Below are 17,430 nucleotides of genomic sequence, written 5' to 3'. Positions count from 1 at the left end.
TTCCCCCAGAACTTCACAACATGATTTCTGCTGCAATTTCCCAGGGGGTGGATGCAGAATTGCAGCGCGGGGCCCAGCGCCCTGCATCTGCCAGCCTTGCTAGAGACCTCTCTATTTCCCAGGCTGATCCTCCCTCACCACCACCCTGAGCTTACAGCAGTTCTATTTTGAGTGAGGAGGAGGATGTCGCTGGCCTGGAGTTGTCGGATGACGACAGTCTGGTGCAAGACACACTGGCCCTCTCTGGCCTGTTCCGGCCTGCCTTTTTTAAATCGTTTTTATATAAAGCTAAGGCAACTACCAAGATGGGAGGGGCCACCACTCAAGCCAGTACTGCTGTGGGCCTTGATTCCACAGACCGGTTTTTCGCGGAACAGGTGCAGGAACAAGACATCATACCCATCCCAAAGCTGTTTCTGGACGTGGTTCAGAAACAGTAGTCCCTACCGATTGCTGTTCCCCTAGTAATGGTGACAGGAAGTTCTACGCTTCCACGCCTGAATTGGATGAGATCCTTCAGTTCCCTACTGTCAGGGCAGCCTCCATCAGTAACCAAGAAAGAAACCACTCAACTCCATTTTTCAGAATTAAGAGAACTTTTACTGGTTATGAGTAGAAAGCAACTAGCAAAGCAAGATCTGAGGCAAAAGCGCGCGGAATCATAGATATCAATATGTGACCCAACTCCCTCCCCCTAGTAACCCCAACCCCCCGTCCAATCTGCACACCCCACAGGTATCATGTGGGCTGCAGCTTCAAAATCCATCATCAGGTTGGTATGCCAGACAGTTGGAGATGGTGAGAAAATCACTCCCTTCTTCATTCACTCCTGTGCTTAAGCTTCCCCTCCCAAATACCATATTATCTCCCCCCCCCTCCCCGGTTCAATGGCAGCCGAAAGCAAGCAGCAAAGCAGAGGCTGACACCTACTGTGGATCCCCCTGTAGTGGTTTTGGCTTCCCCGGCCTTGATTCCTTCCAAAATTTCGGAGGGTCTTAAATCCAAGGATCGCAAGGCCGAACTGGTCATCTGCAAAATGCACCAGGCGGCTGCCTGGGCGTTACGGGCAGCCACAGCAGCATCGTTTCTGAATAGGACTTCGTTAGTATGGTTACAGCAATTGCAGGCTAGGCTTGCCCCCGATGACCTGCACCTACATCAGGATGTAAATAAACTGGTGGCAGCGCTGGAATTTTCCTCAGATGCTACACTCAACGCGGCCAAGTTCGTGTGTTGTGCAGTAGCATCTAACGTAGCATCCCCCCGCCTTCTCTGGTTTCGCCATTGGCAGGCAGACTTAAGCTCCAAATTGGGCCTGTATTGGACCCTATTTTGATTGAAACTAGAGATAAGCGTAAAGTGCTTCCTTCAACGAACAGGCGCATGGACAGGACACACCAACCATATAATAGAAGGCAGTTCTTTTGGGCCAGGGACTCTGGGTACAACGCTGCCCCATATGTTCCTCATTACACCAGGCCATTCACCCAGCAACAGGACAAGGCTCAGGACCACTCCGGTGCGAGAGACGGGTCAGCAACAACAGACCCGGCGGCCATTTCGTGGCACCAATAACCGGTCCTTTCGTAGGTACCGGTGACTCGCACGAGGTGGGGCCTATTGGCGGGCGCCTAACATCTTTTGCCTTCCAATGGGCAGAAACCACCTTGGACGCATGGGTGCTTCAGACCGGGAGGCTGGGATTCACTCTGGATTTTCTCGCTATCCCCCCCCCCCCCGAGGCGTTTCATCAGGTCTCCCGTGCCAAGATGCCAGGCAAAAAGACGCCTGATGGACTCCGAAATCGAACATCTCATTTCCATCAATGCTATAGTAAGGGTACCTCAGGGACAAGAAAGGCTAGGCTTTTATTCTATCCTCTTCTTAGTCCCCAAAAGCTCAGGAGGATGGCGAGCCATCCTAGACTTGAAACGGCTCAGTCTCTATCTGGATGGGTGACAACAGACTCAAACTCAACCCCTCCAAGACGGAGTGGCTGTGGCTTCCGGCCCCCCGGTTCAACCAGTTGCTTCCATCTCTGGCCATCGGGGGCGAGCAACTGGCCCCCATGGAGCGGGCGCGCAATTTGGGCGTCCTCCTGGATGCCCGGCTGTCCATGGATGACCATGTAACAGCCGTGGCAAGGGGGGCGTTCCACCAGGTTCGCCTGGTGCGCCAATTGCGCCCCCTATTGGACCGGGATGCCTTACGCACAGTCACCAATTCGCTGGTGACGTCCCGCCTAGACTACTGCAATGCTCTCTACATGGGGCTTCCCTTGAGATGCACTCGAAGACTACAGTTGGTCCAGAATGCGGCCGCGCGGGTGATTATGGGGAGTACTAGATACTCCCATATAACGCCTCTCCTGCGCGAGCTGCATTGGCTTCCTGTGGTCTATCGGGTGCGTTTCAAGGTTTTGATTACCATCTTCAAAGCGCTCCATGGCACAGGACCTAGCTACCTGCGGGATCGCATCCTGCCCCATACATCCCTACGACCAATCCGCTCTCACAGAGAGGGACTCCTCCGGGTGCCGTCCACTAAACAATGCCAGAGGGCGACACCCAGGAGTAGGGCCTTCTCTGTGATGGGCCCAGCCCTTTGGAATGACCTCCCCCTCGACATTAGGATTACCTCCGATTTCCGCTCCTTCCGTTCAAAACTCAAGACCCACCTTTTTCAATTATCTGGCCTGGCTCAAGCATAGTTTCATCTTATTCCTCCTGACAGTCTTTTTAAATCAGCAATTTTAAACTGGGGTATTTTAATGTCTAATTTTATTATTATTATTTTATGTATTGTAATGGCTGTTACCTCCTCCGTGTAATGTAATATACATATATATATATATATATATATATATATATATATATATATATATATATATATATATATATATATATATATATATATATATATATATATATATATATATATATATATATATATATATATATATATATATATATATATATATGTTTTTAATTATTGTATGCCGCCCTGAGTCCCTTGTGGAGAGGGAGCGGCTAACAAATCAAATAAATTGAAATTGAATTGAAATTGAAATACCAGAGGTTCAAAATGCAATCGCTCAAAAGCATCCTAGCATGCATCCGACAGGGCGCTCTACTAGCCGCAGCGCCGGGCGCAAGCAGCTAGGATTGGCCGCCCACAAAGGACCTCCCTGGGCTTGCTTTGCTGAACTCAGTCGCCCCCCCACTCATCAAAACATGTCCGGGGAGGTCCTTTGCGGGCGGCCAGTTCTAGCCGTCTGCAAAGGACCTCCCCAGCCTCCGGCGCCTGTGACAGTACAAAACACTGCGCGGCAGTTAGAAACTGCTGTGCGGTGTTTTCTTGCCACCTGCGCAGCCGCGCACCTTAGAGGGAACAGTGCTTCAGACCCTGGTGAGTCAGGTGCAAGCGCAGCGATCTCTTCCCCTCGCGGTCTTCTCCCTACTCCTGGGGTAGATGATCTCGTGTATAGACATTGTCCCTTGGTCGAGGTTTCATGCACGACCTCTCCAGTGGTTTCTGGTCCCATTTCAGAGGGCTCACACCAGCCACTCACAAACCAAGGTCCGGTTGCCTCCCAAGGTGTTGCGATCGCTCTGCTGGTGGACATCGTCCAAGATTCTCAAAGGGTGCCTCTTCAAGGAGTCTATTCGGATGGGGTGCCCATGCCTTGGACCGAGTGACGCAGGGCCGCTGGAGCGCCCAGGAGTTGCGGAACAGCATCAACTGGCTAGAGCTTCGTGCAATTTGCCTAGCCTTTCGAGACCTGGTGACAGACTTTAGAGATCTGGTGACAGCCAACCACGTGCTGGCACTCACGGACAGTGTTGCTTCCAAAGCGAATGTCAACCGCCAGGGAGACATCAGGTCCCAGTCTTTGATGCTGGAAGCGGAACGTCTTCACCATTGGGCAGAGACTCACCTGTTATCGCTTCGGACAAAGCACATATCGGGCACAGCCAATGTACAGGCGGATTGGTTGAGCAGGACCACAGTAGACCAGACGGAGTGGCAACTCCATCCGACTCTACTTCAGGAAATTTCTCGCCGCTTCAGCCATCCCCAAGTGGATCTTTTTGCTCAACCACACAATACACACCTGTCGAGATTCTTCACCAGGTTCTACGTACCGGGAGCAGAAGGCACCAACGCCCTTTGTAGTCTCTGGCCGGAGGGCCTTCTATACACCTTCTCGGTTCTCCCACTCATAGCGCTAATCATCCAGAAGATTTTGTCGGAACAGGCGGAAGTTCTCCTGGTCGCGCCAATGTGGCCCAGACACCCTTGGTACGCCAATCTCGTCCATCTTTCAATCTCCTGCCTGTGGAGAATTCCAGACGACTGGATAACTCTTTCTCAAGGGGCTCTCATCCATCCAAACCCCCAGCTACTGCAATTAGCCGTGTGGCACATGAGCGGGCTATCCTAATTTGTCAGCACTTCTCTGACAAGATCATCGCCACAACCCAAGCGGCTCGGCATCCGTCCACAATGTGGATTTATGAGGTTACCTGGCAGGCCTTCTGCAGGTGGTGCGGGTCAGTCTCTCTGGAACCGATTACGGCATCCATCCCACAGGTACTAGACTTCTTACAATTGGGCATGGACAAAGGGCTAACGCCAGCAGTCTCCGTCGGCAAATTGCAGCATTATCGATTGTGATTGGAGGCGGCCAGGGCCGCTCCCTCGCTCACCATCTGAGGGTCCGGTCCTTCCTGAAGGGCGCATCAAACCTCAAACCGCCGGTGGTCCATCATTATCCTACATGGGATTTACCCCTAGTGCTTTGGCCTCTCATGGCTGAGCCATTCGAACCCATTCGTACCATCAGTCTCAGATTGTTGACCCTCAAAACCGTATTCTTAGTAGCGATTACATCCGCTAGAAGGGTCTCAGAGCTGGCAGCACTATCAGTCCGTGAGGATCTCTGTATATTCCACTCCAACAGAGTCATCCTACAATTGGAACCGGCATTCCTGCCAAAAATTAAATCTTTGTTTCACAGGGCGCAAGAATTTATTCTTCCAGACTTTTGCCCTCAACTGTCACACCCTCAGGAACAAAGGTGGCACCACCTCGACGTTGGCAGGGCGCTCCGTTGCTATGTGAAACATACGGCATCCTTCAGGAGATCAGAGGCACTTTTCGTGTCTTTCCAGCCAGCATCCATGGGACAGGTGTCCTCAAACACCATCGAGCGCTGGTTGAAAGCGTGTATTGCCCTTGCATACGACTGCCAATCCCGACCTGTACCCAGGTGCATCACTCCCCATTCCACCAGGAGTGCAGCCACCACGGCAGCCTGGGCAACGCAGGCCTTCGTGGAGGACATATGTAGGGCAGTGTCCTGGTCATCGCCGTCGCCCTTCATCCGACATTATAAAGTGGACATGTATGCCTCGGTGGAGGTTTCCTTTGGGTGGCGCGTCTTACAGAGGGTTGTATCATCATCCACGGCCCCTGACCAGCCTACGTCCTGCCCTTGAAACTGATTGCTTTGGCATGTCCCATGCTTGGATTCCCCAAGCAGCACACAAGAGAACGACCGTTGACTTACCTGAATGGTCTTTCTATGTGCGCTGCGGGGGAATCCAAACCCGCTCTCGGCTTCGGCTGGTCCGGGCATTGGCATTGATTTCACACACACACACACACACACACACACACACACACACACACACACACACACAGCGCGTCTACTTACCTACTTACTTTCTTCGATGCTGATTCATTTGCTTCTCTTGGATCGGCTGAGCCTTCGTACAAAACTGAACTATCCCGGTCAGAGGAGGCGTGGTCAACAATTACATAACTCAGTCTCTAGGTTAATGGACAAAGTTAACCCATGCTTGGATTCCCCTAGCAGCGCACATAGAAGGACCGTTTAGGTAAGTCATCGGTCATTCTCTCAAAATGAACAAATGGTTTCTCGCTAAGTATTGGGATACAGGCATTATATTCTGGATATGCTTTTCATTCTTCTAGGCAGAAAAGAAAGCAATTGTTTTCCCTGCTCAAACAGAAATTTAGAATGCTCTCTTCTACCTCGGAATAGTGTTGTAGAAAAATATAAATCAGCACTGTTGGGGAAGAAAGCTGAATACCATTAGTGTTAAGTGAGCCAGTTGTGTCAAATAAAGGATGTGTAAGAAATGGTCCTGTAGAACAGGAGTCCACAACCTGTGGGCCACGGCCCACTATTGGGCTGTGGCTTATTTGCAATCGGCTTCGTGAGTGGTGGGCTGGCAAGTGCGCACAGTCCCACTCGTGTGAGCACCGGGCACCAGTGCTCAAGCCCCATTCATTCACACAAATGAAGCTGTGCGCACCTGCCCCTCACACAAAACCATCCCCTCTCTCCTCCCCCCACCCCCCACTGCGCTGGGCCACCAACCCAGAAAGGTTGGGGAACGCTGATGTAGAAAACAAAGAACAAAAGAGAAATGAACTAAATCAGGATGTCTGCATCTCAGCTGTATCCATGATTGCTGGGTGCAACATATGTGAAGGAGATTTGTATTACAGCCCATCTTGAAAATATTTTTTGTAATATGGTTACATCCCTTCCAGTAAAATCAAAATGTTAACTGATAGAAGGAAATGTTTAAAAGGTTTTGTGAACCAAAACTTAAATAACTCAGGAATATCAATACAAAATGAAACACAACATTATGCAAAACTAAATGGATGCCTAAAGTTTATTTTGATTAGTATAATATTGCTTTTGAGCAAGGGGAGCCTAAAGAGAAAAGTATACCATACTTAAGTGCAAATTAAAAATATGATTTCAAAGTGTTTAATTGACAGTAATGCAGAAAAGAAAATGCCAAACTGTAACATATCTTTCAACCACTACACTTTTTGCTTCAGACATAAATTAGCTTTTTTTTTAAAAAAAATTGTATTTTTCCTTTAAGAAACAAGCAGACTTTTGTTCTCTTTTTTTAGACACCCTCCCTTATTGCTTTTGAGATAGAACCTGGGTTCAGAGGTAACATGAGTGGTTTACTTGTGATCCCTTCAAAGAAAAGGGAGACATTTTCATGAGAACATGACAAAATGTAGGGCCTGAGAAGAGAGAATAGACACTCAATTAGTTGCTGGTTTTATTCACCCAGAAGATTAAATAATTAATGATGTTAACATGTACTCAGAAATAAAATTACCTTAATGTCACAATTTCAGCTTCTCATGCACCTTATAAATGGGATTATTGGCCACATGATGATGTTAGAGCTGAATGCAGGTTTGTGGGTTTAACCAACCTCGGGGCGACTTGTTATTTGGCATCAACTATTCAACAATTATATATGATTCCAGAAGCCAGACAAGCCATTTTTACTGCAAAGGTATGGCCTTCCACTTTTAACTTGTTATATATTTTAATATTTCAATTAATATCACTATAAAGTCAGTAAAAGTCAGTTTACTGAATGAATGACAGTTTTAAGCAAAGCTTTTCTTGCAAAATAGATATCCTCTGATAAAAGAGATTCTGTTAAAGCTGCCAGGGTCTACCTGAAAAAAAATGTAGGTTAGATAAACATACAAAACCTAACATATAGTAAGATATGTTTTTATGTTCACATATGTCCCCATTTTAAAATTAGATCATTTGAACACAGTACTGTTAGAATGATGCTTATTCCAGTGTTAATATATGGAGGCAAAAATAAAAGTGGGAGTATATTTTATGAAAATGGATATCATATTTGTTCTTTCAACAAAAGAAAAATTCACATTTTTAATTCCAGTTTTTACTTTTTAATTTCATTGATACTCTTCGTTTCCAACTTTAAAATAAAACCGAAATCTCCTAATTGTGTTTTATTATAAATTAAGTGGAAAGCTATATCATAAGTTTTACACTTAAAAAGTTTTGAAAACTTTTTTTAAAAAACTTTAAGGCCCTGAAGAGATGGTTCTGCCAATTGGCCTAGGGACTCCAGAGTAATACAGAGCCCATCAAGTGGCTTGTGTGATTATTGTCATCGAGGGATTATTGTCACCAACAGGGTTATTGCTTATTTTATTGAGGTTTTATCTTGTAAACTGCCCGGAGTCACTGACAGAGAGTTTGGCCCCCATAAATTTAGTTAAATAAATAAATGCACTTTCTAGAATGGTTTTAAGAAGGTTTCTTATAAAATGCTGTAATTTTTTAAACATTTGTATGAAAAGATTTTTTTAAATTGCTGTTTACTAACTTCACAAAACCAATTTTATATGTTTTCTTTCCATTTCAACCTTTTCCTTCATGTATTGTTTTTTTTAAAGTATTCTGAGGACATGAAACACAAGACTACTCTTTTAGAACTTCAGAAAATGTTCACGCATTTAATGGTAAGTTTTAAAAATCTTTTCAAAGATATATCCTTACAATAACTTATACCAGATAAAATATGGTAATTTCTTAGTATTTAAATCTTTTTATTGACTTTCTGTAATCTAAGCATCAGTGAGCTCTCCCTTATGTTCACTGTTTGGCAGATCCTTGAAACAAAATGGGCAGGACTGGAACCCTCCATCCACCTTTGCTTCCATATTGATTGTTCACAGATGCTCATATCTGGACTGTTTTGTTGGGGTTTTTTTCTTTACACAAGTTCTCTTGCAGGGCAGAAAAAGACAGAAATAAAGAAATGAAAATTAAAGTTAAACCTTGTTGGACTGAAATTACAGAATTTGAATGGCCCACAGCAATTGTTTTTGATTTTCCCTATACCTTTATGCATGCAGAATACTTTTATATTTGTCTCTTTTCCCAGTAATGGAAGATTCCCTTTTTTCCCCCATATGGAGGCAACCATTGGTATTGCAGTATAAGCATTGAGAAAAAGCCATTTGTGCATATTGTGTGTGGTATATGCAGAATTCAGACTCAAGGAGAGAGAACTGTGCTCTTAAAAGAGGTTCTCACTTGGAACCCACAACAGTATTTCGCAGGAGCTGAAATACTGTCTATCAAAACCTAGGTGTTGAGTGCTGCATTGACATGCAGTCAGTGAACACTCCAGGAAGAGAAACAGTGCTGGTGGCCTAGCAGCTTCTTTCAGTTCAGCCAGGCCCAGTGGATCTCAAGCCATAGTTGGGCTTGGTTGGTAGGCTAAATAGTTGGCACTCCTTGGCCTCTTGAACTTTTCAGCACTGTTGCTCAAGGACCTGTGCTCACTCTTATGCTCCGTAGCAGGTTCTGCTTCTGAGACTCCCAATATCTGGGATGTTTTGAGGTAAGGGCTTGTCAGTGAAGATGGGCCAGAATCTTGGCACTGGGGAGAAGATTAAAGGAAGGTTCTGGTAACTCTTCTTTGAGAGTTTTTACTGAGCAAGGAGAAGGAAAGGCTGTGAGCAAGATCTTACTGCTAGGCAAAGTAGGGAATAAGGACTCTCTGTGCAAGGCAAAGAGGAAGAAAAGGAAAAGCTAATGAAAAAAAAGGCAAGGAGAGAGAAGAAATAGGGTTGCAGGAAAAGATAAGGTTGCAGAGTCCTCAGTGGAATGGCTATACTAGATATTATTCTATAAAGATTCTCATAAACAAACAAGTACACTGGGTGCATGGTTTTCAATTTCTCACATTGATTCTACTATCAGTAGAAGTTGCTAAACTATTAGAATACTCCATTCTGTCTGTAGCTGATTGGTCTTCCACATGGCAAAACTATAAGCCAAGAGCATTTCTTGTGCTATGATTATTATGAGCGGAACTATGTTAGTATCCTAATTACCTTATCAAACAGAGTACAGACTGAACTTCCCACTTCATTTTATTCCTATGGCAAACAAAAGGAAACAGATCAGAGCAGTTCATAAGCAGACTTAGCCATACTAACAACTTTGAACCACCTGTTGTATGTTCTTAACAATTAATTCCTTGTTTTCCTGGCTTTAAACAAAGGAAAGTGAATGCAAAGCATATAATCCAAGGCCATTCTGCAAAACCTACACCATGGATAAACAGCCACTAAATACTGGTGAACAAAAGGACATGACAGAATTTTTTACAGATCTTATAACAAAAATTGAGGAAATGTCTCCAGAATTGGTAAGTCTAAAGAAATATTGTTTTTAATGTACTTGAAACAATTCTCCCTATTTTGAGTGACATTTATTCATTTATCCACAGAAGAATACTGTGAAAAGCTTGTTTGGAGGTATTATCACAAACAATGTTGTTTCTCTGGTGAGTTCATACTTTTACTGTCCATTGTTCACTTCAACTAGGGTTTTATTTTGAGGAGGCAGGTGGGATTGCAAGTATTGGCTTTATATTTACAGATTCCTATTGATACTGTTGGTTTGATATGTTATGATTATTATTATTTAGGACTGTGAACATGTTAGCCAAACTGCCGAAGAATTCTATACAGTAAGATGTCAAGTAGCAGATATGAAGAATATTTATGTAAGTAAAACCATAGCAATATCATTGCAGATCTTCTGGCTATTTGAGATCTCCTAACTAGCATTATATCAAATTAAATTGTCATGCCATTTAATGGTATTGCTTGTTTTGAATGGCAATGCCTCCAAAATCTCTGGAAGCTCTTTCTAGCACCCGGGAACACAAAATGTTATTTTCTTCTGAATAAGATCGTTGTTTCATTTAGGCCAGTATTGTCAATGATGAAGGCCAAAGCACCTTAAAATTTCAAGCAGTAATTTTTCTACTCTCAAGTTTCAAACTGTGTCTGATTTTGCTTTTATGAGGGTGGTGGGGTGCATAACGGTGGCAGACTTAGCTGATATGTTTGTGGCAGTAGCTTTATATTTTTTGCCACTAGAAACTTCATGTTTGGCTTCTTAAATTAATTATTTAATAGCATTTTTGTAACCACCTATTTAAGAATAAATTTTAATAATGCATTGTTATTGTAAATTCCTTTACTTTAAATGAACTTTCCTTATGTATTATATATAGGAATCTCTTGATGAAGTTACTATTAAAGATACCCTAGAAGGTGATAATATGTATACTTGTTCACACTGCGGGAAGAAAGTACGGGCCGAAAAAAGGTAAATTCGGAGGAAGAAAGCTTTGAATTTATTCTGGCTTAATTTACCACACATTAAATACATCATGTTTTTAAATACTGTATACTTATACTCTAAACATATGATATTTTGAAAGTAGTTTAAGGCATTAAAGAATGAATATTTTCTTCTGGTTCTAGGGCATGTTTTAAGAAATTACCTCGAATCTTAAGCTTTAATACAATGAGATACACTTTTAACATGGTTACTATGATGAAGGAAAAGGTCAACACACACTTCTCGTTTCCTTTACGTTTGGATATGACCCCTTATACTGAAGATTTTCTCATGGGAAAAAATGACAGAAAAGAAGGTATTTGATTTTATTCATCTTCAAGTTTTTCCTACTAAATCTGTTGATCATTTTAACCAATTTGCATGACATTTTTGGATAACTGGGCAGTTGTCATGGGGGGAGGGTAAGCAGAAGTTGTATTGATTTTTAAAGAGCTGGTGTTTTCTGAGGTTTTGACATAGATATTGGAAACCTCAGTAGGTCACAATCTCTCTATCTCTCCCTCCCTCCCCCCCTTTTATGGGAAAAAGTCACATCTGGAGAAATGAGTAGCAGAGGCTAGAGGGCATCAGTGAAAGTAACATTGTATTTTCAAAATGACATGGATGCCGTTATTTTCCTCAAGAAAGCCCTTAGACCCTTGCCGTTTGTTGTTCGTTGCTTTCCACTCTCCCAAGTGAAATATTTTATTTTTTATTGGGGGAGGGGGATATTGACTGGAAAGGCAGGGTTATAGTGTAGAATATTGGTAGGTCTTACTCTGCCTCTGAAAATGCCAGCCACAGCTGCTGGTGAAATGAGAGAATGAAAGGAGGTCATTCAGCCTGAAATCTCATCACTGTTTCAGGATTAGGGTGCAGTTTGAAGCCACTGCAACTGAAGTATACATTCAAACATTTCTGCTAAAGTTATTGGTTTATATTTGTTTGTATACTCATTTTCATTATCAGTTATGCCATGTTGATATAGTCAATTTATGACTGTTGTTTCATTGACCATTTGAAATTACGATGGTGCTGAACAAATAGTTACAGCCTTAAGAAGTTACAGCATTTGCAGCATCCCCACCATTATGTGATGAAAAGTTGGACATCCATTTGCTCCAATTATTTCTTCCAAAAATTGAATTTCTGAAAGAGCGCCCAATTATTGTGCCAATCAAGTAATTTTTCAGAAAGGCACAGTTTTTCAAAGTGTAAGTACAGTGTAAACAGGTGGAGAGAAAATAAAGCTTGTTTGGCATCTAGAGAGCAAGGGAAGCAGGTGCCTGGGAGGATGGGAAGCAGGCCTAAGACCTTTGGGACAAGGCCAGCTAGGAAGCAGGTGCACTATAGAATCCAAAGGGGCGGAATCTGTGCAAGAGGTGTCTCACGTATAGGGAAAGGCTTGGGAGGCCCAGTCAGATCGCATGTGAAGTGGGAAGGTGCTGCATTTTGGGCCTAAATCTGCACTGAGCCTTCCCCACATCCTATGGCATCCCACTTAACAACTGCAATAGGACGAGTCAAGATTGAAGTCATTGGATGAGATTGTTACGTGGGTGCTTCACTAAATGACTGCACTGAATTAAAAATAATTCCAGGTTCAATTCTGATAGTAAATCAAGGACTACCTGTATGGAATGCAAGCACTTCCATTCCAGCAGTATAGCCAGCAGTTTTTATCATATTCCTGTAACTTTGCTCCTTCCCCTGTCACTCTTGTTATATATATATATATATAACAATATATATATTAGCCATACCCTTACTGGGATTCGAACACAACTGTGTGTGTGTGTGTGTGTGTGTGTGTGTGTGTGTATCAGAGATGCCTAATCCTCACAAGGCATTGACCATCAGCAGTTGCTGTTGCTAAGTATACTTTAGCAGCAGCAGAGAGTGAGGAAAGCAGCAGCAGCCAGAAGAATGAATTATGAGTCCCTGTACTAAACCACAAAGCAGATTTTTGAAAGCCTCTTATTTCCCACATGTTCTAACGATGACAGAGCTATTATACATTCATACATGTTCTTTCAGCTGTTAGTACTGATAATGGAGAGGGATCCCTTCCTCAATTCAAGGAATGAATTATGAACCTTTCTAAAGGTTCTGAGCCTGGGGAGTTTCCTTTTATTTTCCCATGCTGCAAAATGGGGATTATTTAGATCTGTACATATCATGCCAAATATTATTTGTAAGGAAGGGGATGTATTCTGCTTGTTAGTATCTTGCTAAATAATCCAAGGCCTGGGTCCCTAGAGGCAATAATTTGTTTTTTGTTTTGTTTTCTCCCTTATTGTCTACTAGATTTTATCTAATTTTATTTTATTTTTTTATTTTTAAATTAAAATCAAAAAATGGGAAACAAATATGTTGCAATGTAAAGCACCATATGTCAGGCTTGAAGAACACCTTAGTTGCTAATAGGTCTAAAGGCTTTTTTTTTTTAGAAAATACAGATTGGTGGGTATCTGCTTCCTGTGACATTATTCCTATTATACCAGAAATAAGATAAGTTAAAGCGATAAATCATACCTGGGAGATAAAGGAAATGATGGGAGTTATCTTGCTGATTTGCATTAAATGGGAATTCTATAAATGCCTACTGTTGAAGATAGACTGGGAAGTTCTCATTCAAGAATTATGCCTTAATGGCAGTATATTTAAAGTCTCTTTTCAAAATATATTGTAAAATAAACATTACCTTTTCTAAGGGCTAGGACAATAAGATACTAAGTTTTGTAATATATTATTTTAGGTTTTAAGGACGATGGCAGTAGTTCAAAGGAGACCAAGAGTTATGAATATGATTTGATAGGTGTAACTGTCCATACAGGAACTGCTGATGGGGGGCATTACTACAGCTTTATCCGCGATATTGTTAATCCTCATGCTTACAAAAACAACAAGTGGTAAGTTGTGAATGTTTAGTAAATACTTGATTAATGGTAGAGTATAATTTGTCAATTGTTGTATCTCAGAAAATGAGAGATTTGTTTTAATTGCTAGGTAAACTTGCTGTGTCTTTGCAAAATTAGTCACTGACATTACTTCGTTAAAATTTCAGGCATTTATTCTGTCCCAGATTTAATAGCAATGGCTGATGATTTCATCTTACTAGTAGATAGGATTGTACTTACTTTGCTTGAATTTTGTTACTTGTAATATTATAGCAAACTTAAGAACTTCACTGAATTTCACCTTCATTTATCTTCAGTGCAGTGAATATTTTAGTCTTGTATGAATCAATCTAATTCCCAATGTTTTGCATTTTCTAGGTATCTTTTCAATGATGCTGAAGTAAAGCCATTTGATTCTGCTCAGTTGGCTTCTGAATGTTTTGGTGGAGAAATGACAGTGAGTTGTAATATTTTTATTACTATTTAAAAGGAACACGTTGTTACAGGCCCTGTTAATGTTACTTCACCTTGCTATTTCATTGCATATTTATCCACTACAATCAGCAACTAGCTCAGAAAGCCTCTGACTTGACAATAAGATGCCATCCTGGAGAATAAAAGAAAAAATGATTTTTTTTTAAAAAAAGTTTCAAATTAAAAAAAAAACTCAAATAGGATGCAATGAAGCTTTCAAAATATTCTTGATCAAAGACTATGGAAGTGAGTTTCCAATACACACTTAAAATATATTCATGTATTCATTATTCAGTTCATTACATTTCCATATATTACTGTTGCAACAACTTGTAATTATAATTGTATGCGTAAGACTGTCTTACATAAGAGACAATTATCATACTATTCAGTACTAAATTGTACAAAATTATACATATTCATTCAAGCAAATTAAATTTCAATATGTAATGTGAAGTAGTGTTGATATTTGTACAGTTATCAGAAACAGCACAAAGAAAATGTATTCCTTCTAAGATATATTTTTTTTCCAGACAAAAACCTATGACTCTGTCACCGATAAATTTATGGATTTCTCTTTTGAAAAGGTACCTAATTTTATATGTATGTTTAGACAACATCATCTTTCCATTATCTGCCTCTTTTCTGATATCAATGAAGTGTTGGCTTTTTGTTTTTCTTCTCTCAGACTCACAGTGCATACATGCTCTTCTATAAACGAATGGAACCAGAAGAAGAAAATGGCAAAGATTATACATTTGATGTTTCTTCTGAATTATTAGAGGTATGTGCTTCCTACAATTATAAAATTATTATACTTCGAACAGTACAAATTTAGATTCTGATTCTGATTTCACCATTAGGTTGTCCAAGGAAAAATTGATTATTGTCAAACATTGTGATGTAATGTAGCAGGACTTTAAATTCTTACTGTACAGTACTTAGTGCTCTACCCATTTACCTTTAGTTTATGTTTGCATTTTTCCCCCTGTGCTCTGATACCCCATATGGAACATTATGCAATGACATGAATTAGACACAGAGTCATGCTGACTGCTGGGTGTATAATAGACAGAATTCTTAGTTTGGGCTAATTTGAGCTAGTTTTCATTATATCAAAATAGCATTATTAAAATATATATATTTCTTAGTAGACCAGGGGATAAAGGGCTCTTTTTCATAAGTCATATTTATTTCATTACATTATTAGTAATAACATGTTTCCCCGAAAATAAGACAGGGTCTTATTTTCTTTTGACCCCTGAAATAAGCACTTGGCCTTATTTTCGGGGAGGTCTTATTACTTTTGAGGTGCAGGAGGTGGCGAGCGTAGTCACCTCATGGCTACTGCTGTGTTGCAATATTTTCAGAGAGGGCTTATTTTTGGGGAGAGGACTTATTTTAGTGCATGCGCTCAAAAGCCCGATTGGACTTATTATCTAGGGAGGTCTTATTTTTGGGAAAACAGGGTATCAATGTCTATTAAGTGGATAATTAATATTACTAAGCATTATCATATCCTTACTATGTGATGTATAAGACATTTGAAATGAAAATGTTAGGATAAGAATGTGCATCAAAAAGTATTATTGTCCTGTTGTTGGGATCTTCCATTTTGATAAAACAGAAAGAACCTATAATTCAGTAAATCAGTAATATTAATATTGTTAATATTAACATAAAGTCAGTTGGCTAAATGGAACTTTCCTTGATGTTATAGAACTCACAGAATTATACAGCTTGAAGATATATTTTCCTCTCCCCCCCCCCTTTCCCAAAGCTCGCATTTCTTACCATACCCAATTAAGACTTAGGAAATCTCTTTTTCAAGAGAGGAATTCCAACAGCATAAACAAAATTGAGTTAGGTGCATTATTGGTTGCCTCAGTATATGAAGTTTTAGGTAGTCAATATATTATACCTTGGATTCTAAGAAAAACTAAGGCCTTTAATGAGGGAGAATGAGACCCTTCATTTCATCAGTCTTCGTCTGTCTGTCTGTGTTTGTTTGTTTGTTTGCTGCCCATCTCATTGTCAAATGACTCTGGGCAACTTACAACAATATAAAATCATGATATAAAACAATAAGAAGATTAAAAAATTAAAATCATTAAGTATTAAAACATTAAAATTAAACATATATTGATTTTATTGTAATAAATAAAATTTAAATTAAAAAACCTTTCTATTTAAATGTAACATAATTCAAAATTAGCCATTATATAAAATGCTACTGGTATTCTCTCTCATGGAAACTTCATTTAAATAATAAAAAGTGTCCTAAGTAAGTAAACTAAACAATGCTTCCTGCATCCTACTGTACACTGCTTGGGTGTGTTCCTCCTACTGTAAAGTCAATAACAATGATAATTTATTGAATTTATATGCTACCTAACTCTCATCAACTTTGAGTAGTTCACAACAATCACCACTTACTTACTTAGGACACTTTTTATTATTTAAATGAAGTTTTCATGAGAGAGAATACCAGTAGCATTTTATATAATGGCTAATTTTGAATTATGTTACATTTAAATAGAAAGTTTTTTTTAATTTAAATTTTATTTATTAAATTTGTTTGCTGCCCTCTTTCTCTACAAGATTTTTATTTATTCAGTCAATCAATTTATATAGATTAAGAAGTACTTACATTAGCCAGTAATTTATTTTTCATTCATTCATCTCTGAATAGAGTAAATAGTTTTACCTGATTTTTTTTTCATTTTTCTCTTCAGTGGATATGGCATGATAACATGCAGTTCCTTCAGGATAAGAATATTTTTGAGCATACATATTTTGGGTAAGGTTTACATCAATTTTTATTTTATTTAATAAATAAATTCCAGGTTTTTAAATCCAGGTTTTAAAAAGTGGGTGTAAAAACAAGTATTTGTGCATGTGTTTGTCCTAGATTTATGTGGCAGTTGTGTAGTAGCATCCCCAGCACATTACCAGATCCAAAAGCAGTTTCTCTGATGACAGCCAAGGTAGAGTATCTTACTGTCAGATTAC

The 17,430-nt window shown here is 40.4% G+C and overlaps 1 protein-coding gene across 3 annotated transcripts in view; it reads left to right on the top strand.

Moving 5' to 3' along the window:
* USP34 (ubiquitin specific peptidase 34) overlaps positions 1-17,430 on the top strand; it is a 182,318-nt gene that overhangs the window by 128,166 nt on the left and 36,722 nt on the right. For all 3 annotated transcript variants that reach the window (XM_081940705.1, XM_081940703.1, XM_081940704.1), the window contains exons 43-55: positions 7,201-7,364; positions 8,293-8,358; positions 9,912-10,058; positions 10,140-10,196; positions 10,341-10,418; positions 10,935-11,029; positions 11,188-11,360; positions 13,803-13,956; positions 14,323-14,401; positions 14,952-15,005; positions 15,107-15,202; positions 17,154-17,218; positions 17,330-17,405. In XM_081940705.1, the coding sequence (XP_081796831.1) occupies positions 7,201-7,364; positions 8,293-8,358; positions 9,912-10,058; positions 10,140-10,196; positions 10,341-10,418; positions 10,935-11,029; positions 11,188-11,360; positions 13,803-13,956; positions 14,323-14,401; positions 14,952-15,005; positions 15,107-15,202; positions 17,154-17,218; positions 17,330-17,405 (1,304 nt within the window). The remainder of the gene's footprint in view (positions 1-7,200; positions 7,365-8,292; positions 8,359-9,911; positions 10,059-10,139; positions 10,197-10,340; positions 10,419-10,934; positions 11,030-11,187; positions 11,361-13,802; positions 13,957-14,322; positions 14,402-14,951; positions 15,006-15,106; positions 15,203-17,153; positions 17,219-17,329; positions 17,406-17,430) is intronic.

This window comes from Natrix helvetica (genome assembly GCF_964273705.1).
Source record: "Natrix helvetica genome assembly, chromosome: 2".
NCBI classification, from domain to species: domain Eukaryota; kingdom Metazoa; phylum Chordata; class Lepidosauria; order Squamata; family Natricidae; genus Natrix; species Natrix helvetica.
The sequence above is the reverse complement of the archived record's forward strand: the minus strand, read 5'-3'. Positions and strand labels throughout refer to the sequence as shown.